At 41.6% G+C, this 14,623-nt stretch overlaps 1 protein-coding gene across 1 annotated transcript; it reads right to left on the bottom strand.

Moving 5' to 3' along the window:
• Positions 1-839: 839 nt before the first annotated feature.
• Txn (thioredoxin) lies at positions 840-12,363 on the bottom strand. Its single transcript, XM_076843199.2, has 5 exons — positions 12,198-12,363; positions 6,210-6,314; positions 5,708-5,767; positions 1,561-1,626; positions 840-1,054 (listed from the first exon to the last, which is right to left on the bottom strand). Exons 1-5 carry the CDS (start codon positions 12,219-12,221, stop codon positions 992-994), a joined length of 318 nt encoding a protein of 105 aa, XP_076699314.1. The 5' UTR covers positions 12,222-12,363; the 3' UTR covers positions 840-991.
• Positions 12,364-14,623: the final 2,260 nt, after the last annotated feature.

The raw sequence follows: 14,623 nt of genomic DNA, 5'->3' as shown, positions 1-14,623 counted from the left end.
ACCTAACAGGATTGTTACACAGATCAAATTAACAGAAGGCAGATGCCTAGCATATTTTCAATTCTAAATGATCTCCATTATTAAACTTGAAAAACATGTCTTCCAGCAGGCCCCCAGACCCTTGCTGTTTAGGACACAACAGTCTTCTTTGAGTAACTAGCAGTTTACACTTTACCACTCAGATTGGAGCCTCTATCTGGTCTAAGTCTTTCTTAGAACCCAAACCCTCATGGTAATGTCTAGAGCAACTCCCCTTTGATTGGACTATGAAAAATTTCTAATCAATGTAATAAAACTCTCGTTACCATTAACATAATTAGCATTGGACTGTGCCCTTTGGCACAGGAATCTTATACTAGACATACACACTTCCATTCTGGGTGGACGCCCATGTTCATGCTGACAGCAGAGTAGATTTACCTGTTAGAACAGAGAATACTATCTGTTCAGAAAAGTCACAGGATAATAAATTCTAACATACTATTCTGTTTCCTGTATTGCCTTTAATAAAATTTTTCCAGAAATCTTCTTAAAATAATCATTGGCTATTAGGTTACTAAAATAGAATACATGAAAATAGATGAGTGGTATACACATTCCAGCTACTTGGGAGACTGGGAGACTGAAGCAGAAGGATTGCAAGTTCAAGGCCAGCTGGGGCAACTTTGTGAGACTCTTTTCTTAAAAAAAAAAAAAAAACAAAGCCTGGGGCTGAGGATGTAGCTTAATGGCTGGCTGGTAACTGTGAAGCCCTGGGTTCCATCCCCAGAAGTGGGGAAAAATAAAGACATTATATGGTCCTTTCTTATTTATTTTGAAAACTATTCAGACACACCAGGCAGTTTTAAAAAGGGTAGAATTAATATTTTATTGTCATTTATAATCAGATGGCAATTGGGTATATAGCTTCCATACTTCATACTTTTTGTAAATTAAAAAAATTACAAGTTTTAAACAGCTGACGGCTGGTTACGTTTTTCAGAAAACACGATTAGACAAATTCATTGATGGTGGCTTCGAGCTTTTCCTTATTAGCTCCAGAAAACTCACCCACCTGTGAAGGGAATATTGAATTGACGTTAGATGTGGCATTACATCTCTTTTTTGTACATATGATCACAGAATGAGGGAAGGATGGGGGAAGAAAAAGAAGCTTATTTAAATAAACTTCAATGAATAACGTTCTTTTAAATTAAAAAGTCGAAAACAAACAACAAAAAGAACAATCTTCAAAGTCAAAAGGCTCAAGTACAAGTTTCTAGCAGAACTACCTCTTAACAATGATGAACGACCTGTTCATGTTTAAGAAATCCTACATACTTTATGATATAAATATAAAGCACCAATCACAGAGATTTAGAGTCTAGTTCTATCAAAGATCAATTATCAGTTAGGTATCACATTATGTGAGTCAATGAAAAATGGCCTATTGGATACTCTTGAATGAAGAAATTAGTGACATGCTTCACCCTAAGAAGGGAAAGTCATTTCCATCGTTTCATTCATACCACATGCCCCCCCCTTTTCCCTTGAGTCTTCTTAAAGGTCAGATGTACATACCTTTTGACCCTTCTTAAAAAACTGGAAGGTAGGCATGCATTTGACTTCACACTCTGCAGCAACGTCCTAGGGGGAAGGGCAGGTAGCAGGGGAGAAGATTAAAACAAGACTTGAGGATTGAGCATTGATGAAACAGTCCCAAATCAGATTCCTTCTCATTATACACTCCATGTCTCTGCATTAAGACAATTTTAGCAATTGTCATGAATGCAATGGCAGCACTAAAGCCAAACTGGTTCTTCCTCAGAATTAGCAGTTCTTGCTTCTATTTAGTCTCTCTAGTCTTATTATGGGGTTCCTACTTATGAATATACATACCTGTGCTAACTGATTCAATTTTCTCATCAACTCTAGAAGTAGAATTGCTGAAATACATACTTATTTTAAAGCCTCCAGGGAACTTCTATCAGTTTACCAGTATTTACCTTGACTTTTGCCAGCTAGCTTAAGACCTTGCTTTAACCAGACCCACTGGCCCTAACCTATCCTATCCTTTGAAAGCACAGGATTTATAGATTTTTGCATCAATCAAATATTTACTGGTATTTTAATAATGTTGAATTATTAAATTATTAAAATAATGCTGAATTACTAAAAACTGTGAGCTTTTCCAGGTCCATTTGCTCAATGGCCAAAGAGGGGTAATAACTGTCACCGAAGATTACATAAGAGAGTATTCACAATGGCTATCATTTCTTCATGTTCAATATTTCCTATGATTTTAATTTTTATATTTCTTCTAGTTTTATTTGAAAATAAATAATGATACAACATTTTAATTCTATGGTTAATTATTAATATGTGGCTACAAAGACTTGGTTCTATTCTTTTGGGGCTTTCTAGTTTTTTTCCTATGGATCATTGTACTGTGGTTACAGGATCACAATGTTTTAATTAATGCAGTTAATATATATGGTATATTTATGAAGCTGAGGCTAACTTGTCTCCCTAGTTTGTTTTGTAAAAAAAACTTCCCAGAATTTTCCTAGCAATACTGTTTCAGGACATCATGATCTGTTTTTGTTGAAAGTGGGTTAAAGTTAGATAAATCTGGGAGTACTGGTATTTTAATAATGTTGAATCAATGTCCATGAACACGGCATTATCATCTACTAAAAATATTTTAAGGATCCCAGTAAAGTTTGATAGTTCTATTAACTATACTGACTCTTTATTGTCTATTGTTAATGTCTTATTTTTAATCTATTTTGTTGTCCAGTGTTTTTGCAGTACTGGGGACCCAGGGTCTCATGCTTTCTAAGCATATGCTCTATCATTGAGCCACACACACCCCAGACCCGCGTCTTTTTTTTGTACTGTAGATGGAACCCAGAGCTGCTGTACTACTGAGATCATCCCCAGTCATTTTTAAATTTTATTTATTTACATGAGACAGATTCTCACTAAGTTGCCCAGCTCCAGCATCACTTTTTATTTTATAGATTACTTGGCTATCCTTATAGTGATTGGAAAGGCATGCACATTGTAGAAAAATTTTCCTTTGAGCTTTAAAAAAAATTCTTAATCCTAAGTTTTTTTTTTTTTTCCTTTTTTAAAACAGCACTCCTTTCTTTAAAAACAGAAACTTGGCCTGGTTCCAATACCACCGTGTTGGAATGTGACAATCTGATAAATGTGACTTTCCACCAGCTGCCCCTGTAGTCAGCACTAAAGTCTGACTACCTGGCAACCATCGACCCATTGTCCAGTTATGGTTTTGCCCTATCTTAGATTTTTATTAGTAAACAGAATAGGACTCTGCTTAACCTTATGAACTTTAATTTCACTGGCTTCTGGGCTAATACTCCACCTCTATCCTTAACTCATTGTTGACTCTTCCAACCAAAATCAAAACACATGGCATTCCAAAAGGTTGCAAAAATATTCAGGTCTAAGCTACTTTGTTTCTTGTTTTAATTTACAAAATAAGTATCACACCCTGTTGGCTGTCAAAGAAATAGGATCTATTCAAAGGGGGTAGTCCTCATATCTTTCTGTGAACATAAAATTATTTTCCTTGTGTACCACTTTACACATCCAAGTCAGTCTTCTAACTGTCCGTTTGCACCTGTTGTATCTACAAGATAATTTCTTCCTAAGAGTTTAGGGAGCTATAAAAACCTCTGTGCTGCTCGATTTTTAGAATAGTGAAGCAAAATTAAAAGGCCCCAATTTGTCAGAGGGTCATTTCAAGTTTTGAAAGACACTTTCAGGGTGATGGCAAGTGTGCCCCAAGCAGACACGAAGGACTTCATGGGAAGTCCCCGCCTGTTCTACGCATCTACTTCCCAAAGGTTCAAGATGGAGGCGGGAAGAGCACCTGTCTTCGGTAGAGTTTAGGGTGCTGCTCTGCTCGTATGTTATATGTCGGCCCACATGCTGCAGTCCTCTCACCTGTGCAATGGTGGGTCACTGTGAGCATTTTATGACAATGCATGTGAAGGACCTACCATGGCATCTGGCACGTTACTACTTTCTAATAAAAATTATGTTTCTATGTGACAGTCATTAGCATTCAGTTTATGTAGTCCAGTGCCAATTACTCCTGGCTAAAGTGACCATATAGAAAAAAAATGGCTAAAAAAAAAAAAAAAAATTAAATGGGGAATAAGAATCCTCCCCCCCACCTATAAACATGAGCAATTATGCTCACCACCCCCCAACAAAAAAAAAAAAAAAAAAAAAGAAAGAAAAAAAGAAAAATTCTGCAATACATCTAGAGCGAAAACTGTACCGAACCATAACATACATACATACATTCATTCATTCATTCATTCTATATCTGGTCCCAAAACAGTCTATTCACAGACAGAGATTGGTACAGTTGAGCATCTGTTATCCAAAATGCTTGGGACCAGAAATGTTTCAGGTATCAGCTTTTTGGACTTTGAAATATTTGCATAGATTTTACTGGTTGTCTTTTTTTTTTTTTTGGTGATCTGAAAATTTGAAATCCAAAATCCACAATTTTTTGAGCAGATCTCAGTGTTCAACAGTTTTGGCCTTTCGAGCAGAATGTGGGCTTAGGGTTATGGAATCTGTCTAACAATAGACAAGATTCAATGGACATCTATGTGCCAGGAACTATTCTAAGCATTTTATAGAATCCTGGTGACAATGATGTTGACCTAACACTGACATTTTACAGAGGATGAAACTGAGGCACAGAAAAGTATGTATCCATTTCAATGAGGGTCAGAAGTGGGAAATAAAGCAAGCAAGTTTGGGTGGAGGATCCATCCCATATGGCTATTATAAATGCAAAAGGAAAGATAAATCAGGGGGACACCTAGAAAGGAAAAAAATGTAGTCCAGGGAACAAAAAGGGGTAACTGGAGAAGAGTTCATGGAGAAAAGGGGAAGCCTGTGACTGGGGCAGGTGATCTGCTGTAGGCAGAGATCCTAGGCTCCAAGAAGGTGAGAGATGAGCTTAAAACAGAAGCTGGTGAACCAGGATGAGAACCTAGGTCTAGCACCTTTGTTGCTACATCACACCCTCCCAACTCCGCCTGCCTAAAATGCTCCCACATCTGTAAAGATGTCCAAAGGTGCTGCATCCTGAACAAGCTTTCCAAGTTCAGTGTACCGTGTGAGCAGCGAGGGCCACATGCTAAGACCTCCATCTGAATCCACCACAAGGCAGCATCCTCTAAAGTGTGATGGAAAGACAGGGGAGTCAGATGACCTCACTTTCAATCTGACCTCTGCCACATACTCTTTTCAACTCCAAAGACAACCTCTCTGTGTGTTTTTTCATTTGTAAAATGGGGATGACATCAGCACAAAGATCTAAATGAATCAATACTTATAAAGCCTATGGATTTAATTATTGTAGTCAATTTCTATTTATTGAGCATTACAGAATGGCAGGTAGAATGCAGGGTTTTAGAAAGTGGGTGAGTGATATGATTCAGAAGCCTTAATCATACACCTTATCTGTTTTTATGTATACTTTAGGATATGATGTACTTAGCTCCTGATATCTAGGATTAAGCCCATAATCATCACCATCACCTATTCTGAAATACAATATTTTAGACAGAATTACAGTTCTACCATTGCTTGATACTTTTTTAAAGCATTATGCTATTCAGAGAAAAAGGCCAACATGAAAAGCTCAGTAGTGTCTTGAATTTCAGCTACGTACCTGACAGTCGTCCACGTCTACTTCAAGGAACAACACATTGGAATACTTTTCAGAGAGGGACTGGAAAATTTAAAATGCAAAATCCAAAAAAATTTAGAACTGGATAATGGCAATTGATATACTCAACCTTCTTTTGAAAAGTTAATGAAAGTAGAGACTAATTAAAGACCTAAAAATTTAGCTTAAGAACCAAGTCGGCATAAATAAAATACATTTTCTGAATCAAGATTTTCCTCATGTAAAATAATCTGGTACATCAACTTTGAGCCAAATTGGGCCCATGTTTCAACTTGAAAAAAAGCTAAACAATTTCAGATAAACAAAATTAACTTCTGAGAGTTGTCTACAAGAGGCTACATGCATTGAATCAATATTATTTATTATTATTATTTTTTGCTGCTACTTTTAGACTATTAATCCAGCAAAACAAAAACTACCACCTCCAAACACCTCTTCTAGCTTGATGACTTCTGACCCCAAAATACCAAGGGCTCATACTCACATGAAAGAAAGGCTTGATCATTTTGCAAGGGCCACACCACGTGGCAGAGAAGTCAACTACTACAAGCTTGTCTCCTGCGGAGTTCAAGGCTTCCTGAAAAGCTTCCTACAAAGGGTGGAAGAAAAACAGGCTGAATAGTTTCATTTCCAAAAGTTCTGGAGACTTGATGACACAAGTACAGCTCAGAGGTCCTGCTTTCAGCAAATTCCAATGAGTCAAAGAAACCAGGTATGAAGAAATTCTACACCAGCCTTACTGTCACTTGAGAAGAATTTGCAGTCCCACCCGCAATAACAAGATAATACTTATGTCTTCACTTTTTTTTGTTGTTGTTGTTTAATAAAGTATCATGAACTGGCTAACTTATATTCAAACTAAGTAAATGAAAGGAAAATAAAAAATAACATTTTTACGCACAATGTTTCCATATCAAATCTAGGTATCTGGTACACAGTCACTAAATTCTTATGGACTGACCATTTCTAACCCCCTGCCCCCTCCTTCCCCTTTGCCTATCCATAGTTCGTCTGTTCCTCCCATGCTCTCCCTCCCTACCCCACTATGAATCAGTCTCCTTATATCAGAGAAAAATTTGGCATTTTTGGGGGGGACTGGCTAACTTAACTTAGCATTATCTTCTCCAACTCCATCTATTTACCTGAAAACGCTATGATTTTATTCTCTTACATTGCTGAGTAATATTCCATTGTGTATATAAGCCACATTTTTTTTAGAGAGAAGAGAGAGAGGAGAGAGAGAGAGAATTTTAAAAATATATTTATTTCTTAGTTTTCGGTGGACACAACATCTTTGTTTGTATGTGGTGCTGAGGATCGAACCCGGGCTGCACGAATGCCAGGCAAGCACGCTACCGCTTGAGCCACATCTCCAGCCCCAAGCCACATTTTTTTTTTAATCCATTCATCTACTGAAGGGCATCTAGGTTGGTTTCACAGTTTAACTATTGTGACTTGTGCTGCTATAAACATTGATGTGGCTGTGTCCCTGTAGTTTGCTGTTATTAAGTCCTTTGGGTATAGACTGAGGAGAGGGACAGCTGGGTCAAATGGTGGTTCCAGTCCCAATTTCCCAAGAAATTTCCATACTGCTTTCCATATTGGCTGCACCAATTTGCAGTCCCACCAGCAATATATTAGTGTGCTTTTTCTCCCGACATCCTCGCCAACACTTATTGTTGGTTGTCTTCATAATAGCTACCATTGTGACAGGAGATGAACTCTTAGATTAGTTTTGATTTGCTTTTTCTCTAATTGCTAGAGATGATGAACATTTTTTCATATATTTGTTGGCTGATTGCATATCATCATCTGAGAAGTGTCTGTTCAGGTCCTTGGCCCATTTATTGATTGGGTTATTTGTTTTTTTGGCGTTTAGCCTTTTGAGTTCTTTATATACCCTAGAGATTAGTACTTATCTAAAGTGTGAGGAGTAAAAATTTGCTCCCAAGATGTAGGCTTTCTATTCACCTCACAGATTGTTTCTTTTCTGAGAAGAAGCTTTTTAGTTTGAATCCATCCCATTTTATTGATTCTTATTAAGGAAGTTGGGGCCTGATCCCACATGATGGAGATTAGGGCTTACTTTTTCTTCTATTAGATGCAGGGTCTCTGGTGTAATTCCTAGGTCCTTGATCTACTTTGAGTTGAGTTTTATGCATGGTGAGAGATAGGGGTTTAATTTCATTTTGTTGCATATGGATTTCCAGTTTTTCCACCACCATTTGTTGAAGAGACTATCTTTTCTCAAATATGTTTCTGGCACCTTTGTCTAATATAAGATAATTGTAATTTCGTGGGTTAGTCTCTAAAGGACACAGATTTTAACAACTTAAAATTCACAAGCTACTCCAAAAGAAAAGCTAAGATTTCTGATAAATTTGTCTATGAAAGAATATGCAAAAAGCTAAAAATAAACAAACAGCCCTGAAAACTGACCCCCTAACAGTCATTTTCTGTTGGTGTAAGGATATTTTCTTGTTTGTGTGCACATGCATGCATGCATATTGGGTTTCCAGAGCTGAGATGACATTGCACATCAACCTTTGATTTTTGCCCTTTAGTTCAAAATAATACCCTCATCATTGCTCATGAAAGGAAATCAGTTTTAGTTACTCATGAAGAAAATTTTCTGTAGATATTATTTTGCATAAAGAATACATATTAAGGGGCTAGGGATGTGGCTCAAGTGGTTGCGCGCTCGCCTGGCATGCGTGCGGCCCGGGTTCGATCCTCAGCACCACATACAAACAAAGATGTTGTGTCCGCCAATAACTAAAAAAAAAAATATTAAAATTTTCTCTCTCTCTCTCTCTCTCTCCCTCTCTCTTTAAAAAAAAAAAAAAAAAAAAAAAAAAAAGAATACATATTAAGGGGCTGGGGTTGTGGCTCAGTGGTATAGGGTTCACCTAGGCTCATAATAAAGGTATTGTGTCCAACTACAACTAAAAAATAAACATTTTTTAAAAAATACATATTAAACAGCATTAATAATGAAGAGATTGCTTACCACCACCTCCGGTGAATTATTTACCAATGGTCTTGATACTGTAACCCTAGGAACCTAACATTCTAGTTATAAGGGACTCATTTTAACAATAGTCAATGTTGACCAAAACCAAAACTGGGGCAAGGAAGATAAATCAAAGCACAAACCTCTGTATCTGAAATCTAGATTTTCTTCAATTTGCAGGTCAAACTGGGTTTAATCAAAAATTAATAACACTCCCTTCCCCCACAAGAACTATATTAGATCTGGTTCAATAAAGAAGGAAAGTAAATGAATAAAACACTGTAAGGTAAAAACACACACCCAAAACAAAAGCCTAATGTGGGTTCATATAAACTACAGTTATTTTCCTAGATTTTAAATTTCTACCTCATGTTTTTGGAATGGTGTGCTTCAGTAACTTTTTCTGTTACACAGGCCCATCTACCCCACTTTTGGATGTGGAGAAATCTGGGCATGTGGGGTGGGGGATAGGGATGCAGCAGAGAATAGAAGTAAGAAATTATTTTTCCAAGAAATTACTGATTGTTCCAGATAAAATTACTTCAGAGACTTCCCTAGGATGATTTTCAGGTCTAACAAGGTTTCTTTTTTGGGCAATGATTTGGTTCACTATACCATATCCATACATGCACATAACACAATCTGATCAACTCATTCTTTTTTTTTTTTTTTAAATGTTTTAAAGTTGTAGATGGACACAACACCTTTGTTTATTTACTTGTACGTGTCGCTGAGGATTGAACCCCATGCTTCACACATGCTAGGTAAATGCTCTACCAACTGAGCTACAATCCCAGCCCTGATCAACTCATTCTTTACTGCAAGAATCTGGTAAGACAGTACAAAAGATGAAGAAGTGACCTTGATCAAAAACTTGATGAGATTAACTTTCAAGATGGAAAGTACCATATTTTAAACATCCTCAAGGATATCCCCAAACAGTTCTGAATCCAATTCAAGCAAAACTACCTAAAATTCTGACAAGAGCTTCTGGCTTAAGTGAATATAAGCTACAGAGCCAGGTATATGTAGATTTCTCATTAAGATTCTCTTCTGACCTAACTTTGCCTAAATAGATTCAGCTTGAAAATTATTCAAGATTACCTTATGAAAATGCAAATCACAAATTTTAGCGCCCAGAAACTAACAATCATGATTGATAAATGTTCCCATCACTGACAAATAACCTGGAAACAAAACATAAGGTACATAAAATAAAAGTAGAGTCTAACATCTCTTTTCCTAAACACATTCAATTCCAAAAGTGATAAGCATGAGAAGTTTGAAAAGCATTTAGTGAAGTGCTTTATGTGTAGGAGTTCAAGAAATGGTAGTTGTCATTTTTAAAAAAGAAAAAAATTGTGGGTAAACTACAACTTCTGATTTCTTCTTCCCCATTGCATCTACGGCCCATTATTGCACTCATGTCTGGAACAGGCCCCATACTACCTACACAGTGCCTCAGAAACAGTTGCTCTGGATGGCCAATGGTACCAACTTTAACACACCAGGATGAAAAAATTTAAGAGTTGGGTATGGTGGTACATGCCTGTAATCTCAGTGACTCAAGAAGCTGAGGCAGGAGGATTGAAAGTTTGAGGACAGCCACAGTAACTTAGTGAGGCTCTAAGCAACTGAGCAAGACCCTGTCTCAAAATACAAAAAGGACTGAGGGTGTAGCTCAGTAGTTAAGTATCCCTGGTTCCAATCCCCAGTACCAAGATAAATAAGTTGTTTAAAAAAACAAAAAAACAAAACCATGATTGCCATGCCCTTGGACTCAAGCTGTGGTGCTTTCTTAAGTAACAAATATCTTGTCACCTTTGTACACCTTTCTTAACTGGACAGAGGAGGGTCATAGCTACCATGGTTACAACAGGGAAGGTCAGAGCAGGTATTCCCCAGGAACCAAAAGCAACTTCCTGTTCCTAGTGGGTGGGTTTGTGAGCAAACTAACCCAGGCCAGTCCCAAGGTCTTCTGGCTCCATAATGAGTTCCACCAGCTTGGTTATACTGAGGTTGCCAGACGCTTAAGAACAAACTCTGCCTTCCCTTCCTTTCCCAGGCACAGGCTGTGTTACACAGATATTGAAAAATGTATATGAACAAAATGCACTATTAAGGATCTCTTATCTACAAATGGGGGGAGGGTTGCTATTTTTTAAAAAACAAGGATTATAATAATAAAAAAATTAAAGACAAGATGACAAACAATAACCAAAGGAAGCTGAGATTTACTGATAACCAAAGTAACAAATGGATCGGAGACCATCATACACCTTGCATGTAACAACTTCTGTTTCTGAGGCCCATCTGTACCAAACAGGTACTCGGGAGCGCCAAGATTGCCTTCCTCTGCCTTCTCAGGGTGCACGGGTGTGGGGAGAGTACCTAAGGGTAAATGATCTCGAGGGCTCTGCCATCTATCAAACTTCTCCCACTCACTTACTGTCTCTCCTTTTAATAAACAGTTCCGATTGGCTACAGTACAGACATTATATGTCAGGCTCTGGGTTTTCCAATCAGGAGGATATTCAGCTCGCTATAACTTTCGAATACGGGAACACTTTTTCCCTTGGGCATGTTTAAAAGGACAGTACCACTAGCTGGTACCCGAAGGCCGATGAGCACACAGCCGGACGCAGCTACTCCACGTTCCGGCAAAACCTGAAGGTGGGCGAGCCACTGCTGGGTAGGGCAATCGAGGCCCCTGGGCCCAGCCTTGGGGACTGAGTCATTCCAAAGCCAGCGCTGCCGGAAACACGCCCTGCGCCGCAGGAGGAGGAGTCCCGCGGGCGCGGCCTGGACCTCACTTCCTTGGAGCCACCTGGGGCACGCTCCTGAGGGTCTCCAGCAGGGATCGGTCTGTCCACTTTGCGTGGAAGAGGAAGGCGTCCTGCTTGGGGCGGGACACTGATGTTAACAGGTGGGGTCTCCGGCCTAGACCCGCTTTCAAGGGGCTCACTGCACCCCACGAGGGTGGATTACACTGCATACGGAGAGTGTGGTGACCAGCGACCTCGCGCCTTCTCCAATGGCCCCTCCATCTCCTTGCCTGGATCCGTATCTGGATGCAGATAGGGGCTAAGGGCGGACCCTGTCCATCCCCTCTCCTTCCTCCAATCGGGGTTTTCAGGGTTTGCGGGTGCAAGAGGTGCAATATGGGTACCCCCAGGCGCTGCACGCGCGCGTGTTACCTCCACAGTGCCCAGGGTACAGACCGGGGTGGGCACCCCAATCCCGCCCTCCAGGGGGCCTTCGCTCCTCTCCTCCCCTCCCCCAAGGCATGTTCGGCAATCTCGGGCGCGCCTAGGGCCTGGCTACTCTCAGTCCCAGGCCGAGCCACCGCGTCCCCTTTCCCCAAGGATGCGGAGAGGCGGCCTCCCCACCTCCCGGCGCAGCGCCTTCCCCAGCTACAGAGGCTGCTCTTGCGTGCTGGCCTTTCCCGGGCGCACGTACCTTGCTTTCGATCTGTTTCACCATTTTGGCTGTTGGGGGATCTGACAAGAGACGGCTGCAAACGATGTAAACGAAGGCAAGGCGCCGGACAGAGCTGGGAGGCGAGCGCGCAGCCCGCCTTCGCTTTATAGCGACAGGGCGGGGCGCCGCGGGGCGGAGCGCGCGCGCGCGTCTTGCGTGTAGCGGGGGCGCGCCCGCTTTGGCCTCCCGCGCTCGCCAAGGCGCCGAGGCTGGCCCCGCCCTCGCCCTGTCTCCCGGAGCTGGGCGGGGGCGGGGCCTCGGCTGGCGCAGGCGCCGAGCGGAGCTCCTGGGCCCGCCCCCCAGCTCGGATCCTGAGACCTAGGCGCCACGCTGCCCTTGCGCGGCTGAAAATGATCTGCGGAACTGGTGGAGCGACCTAGAGGGGCTTGACTGCGCACGGCGGTGGGAGGCGGTTGGCTATCCTAGAGCCACAGGGTCCCTCCGTGGCCACTTGGGAAAGCGTCATCCATCCTAAATTGAACACGCCCAGGCTGGAAATTTGTCCAGTCCTGGGACCGCCCAGGCAGGGCTGGATTCCTCGAAAAGGCTGGCTTTGCTTGGGCTCCCCAGCACCGTGTGCCCCATAAAGTGCTGAGTAACGATGACTAGGAAGTGTCTGTGAGCGCCCTTGCCTCCTTTTCGGATTTTACCGCGACAGTTCTCTTCTTTCTTCCTTTTCTTTCACTTTCACCGATGAACCCACCGATCCAGAGTGACACATCAGTTTAGTACTCTAGACGGCCGGGCGACTGGCTGGGCTCTTGACCAGCAGACAGTTGCGTGTGAGATGTAAGTGCAGCCGGAATGAGCTCTGCAATTTTGTTATACAGTTGTAACGCCGGGCAGGGCCTGATCTCAGGGGGTCACAGTTTTGCTTTTTGTAAAATGGGAATCATTATGGTCTCTATCTTATGGTGGTGGTGTTCTGAGGGATTAAGTGCTCATAAAGCGATTAGGACAGTGCTTGGCACATAGTAAGTACTCAGTAAATCGTTCTAATTATAGCCGTTGTGCATACTAATTAGGCTTGCTGGTATCTTGAGCCGCCTGACTTGGCTACCTTATATTTACACAGTTGCGTGAGTGTGTTCTTAATCCAGGACCACTGAAACAGTTTGTATTGATACAGGGACGCATGTGCAGGTTGGGTCTGGGGATCTGGGGGTTGTGTAAGATAAGTATGTTAGCTGGTGTTGTGAAGCTGGGAGTGCCTGTCAAGAGCCGGAAGTAGAGGTGGAGCAGCTGTTGTGCTGGAGAAGAATGAGAGCCAGAAGCCTGGGAGGGAAATCCTTGAGGGATTTTCAGAGCTGAGCAGCTGTGGATGAAGCTACAGCTAGGTGCCCTCGGATGGGGATGGTGAAAACAACTCCTGGATTCCCCCTCGCTGCTCTCTCAAACAGAAAGGAAGGAAGAAAACCAGAGTTTTGGAACCAGTTTTGCAAAATTTATACAAGGCTGAGTAGTTTGGGGTCATAGGTGAAGACATGCACAAGGGACACATACTAAGGACTGTCCTACACACAGGGAGAACGAACTGCCCTGAATGCAGCAACCATTACAAACAGAGTATGGACTGCTGTGGCAGGAGAGTCCCATGGAGCACTAGGGGAGCCGAATCTGTAACTTGCCCTTCTACCACTGGGTTCTCAGTCCAGCTGCAGTCCCCTTCTCTGGCTTATCTATTAGTTGGTGAATTTGTATATGCAATGACAACAAATCGCTGAGCTCTAGGAGAGGAGCTGCAGAGATCTCTGATGGCCATCCAGGACACCCTCAGCTGGCATCTCTATGGCGACTTCCCACATGCCCGGTGACTCAGTTGCAGGAAGTGCTGGCTCCCTCTCACCTCCACAGAACCAATATAAACTGGAGTACATGAGGCAACAAATAACAGAGAATAAGGAACTAGGAGTCTGGACTGCAATTAACTCTTATTCTCATCCTCACTTGGGTAACTCTAGGCCAGTGTAAATAGCCTTTCTGTGTCTCAGCTTCCTCATCTGTGATGGGGATAATAGCACCTTGTGCTGTTACAAGGGTTGAGTGAGCTAAAATACTGTATATGTACTTTGAACTGGGCCTGGTGGGTAGTGTATGCCACATACAAGCTGTTGAGCAGGGGAACCCAACTGGAATGATGTCAGAGCTCAGATGAAATGGGAGACTAAAACAGGTGTTACTCCTGAGTAAATTAAGTGATCAGGAAATTTGTAATGAACAGTGAGCTCTGTAACATGATTCTCAAAGAAAGAAGAGAATCATGTCTCCAAGGGTGGAAGAAAAGGGCTAGATCTGGTCCTAAGAAGGAAGTGCCCCTTCCCCCAGGGCCATGGGAAACTGAGTCCTTAGGATTTCATTTGTAGGCATGGGAAACTTGTTTGGGACAGCCCAGAGTGGAACCCATT

Source organism: Callospermophilus lateralis, chromosome 2 (assembly GCF_048772815.1).
Source record: "Callospermophilus lateralis isolate mCalLat2 chromosome 2, mCalLat2.hap1, whole genome shotgun sequence".
Classification (NCBI taxonomy): Eukaryota; Metazoa; Chordata; class Mammalia; order Rodentia; family Sciuridae; genus Callospermophilus; species Callospermophilus lateralis.
The sequence above is the reverse complement of the archived record's forward strand: the minus strand, read 5'-3'. Positions and strand labels throughout refer to the sequence as shown.

What these genes read in the sequence shown, in the direction of transcription:
- Txn (XM_076843199.2), bottom strand. Translation starts at nt 12,221, where the DNA reads ATGGTGAAACAGATCGAAAGCAAG. An exon ending in TGATCAAGCCTTTCTTTCAT is followed by an intron (nt 5,768 to 6,209) that starts GTGAGTATGAGC and finishes TAAATTTTCCAG; the next exon opens with TCCCTCTCTGAAAAGTATTC. An exon ending in TAGACGTGGACGACTGTCAG is followed by an intron (nt 1,627 to 5,707) that starts GTACGTAGCTGA and finishes CCTTCCCCCTAG; the next exon opens with GACGTTGCTGCAGAGTGTGA.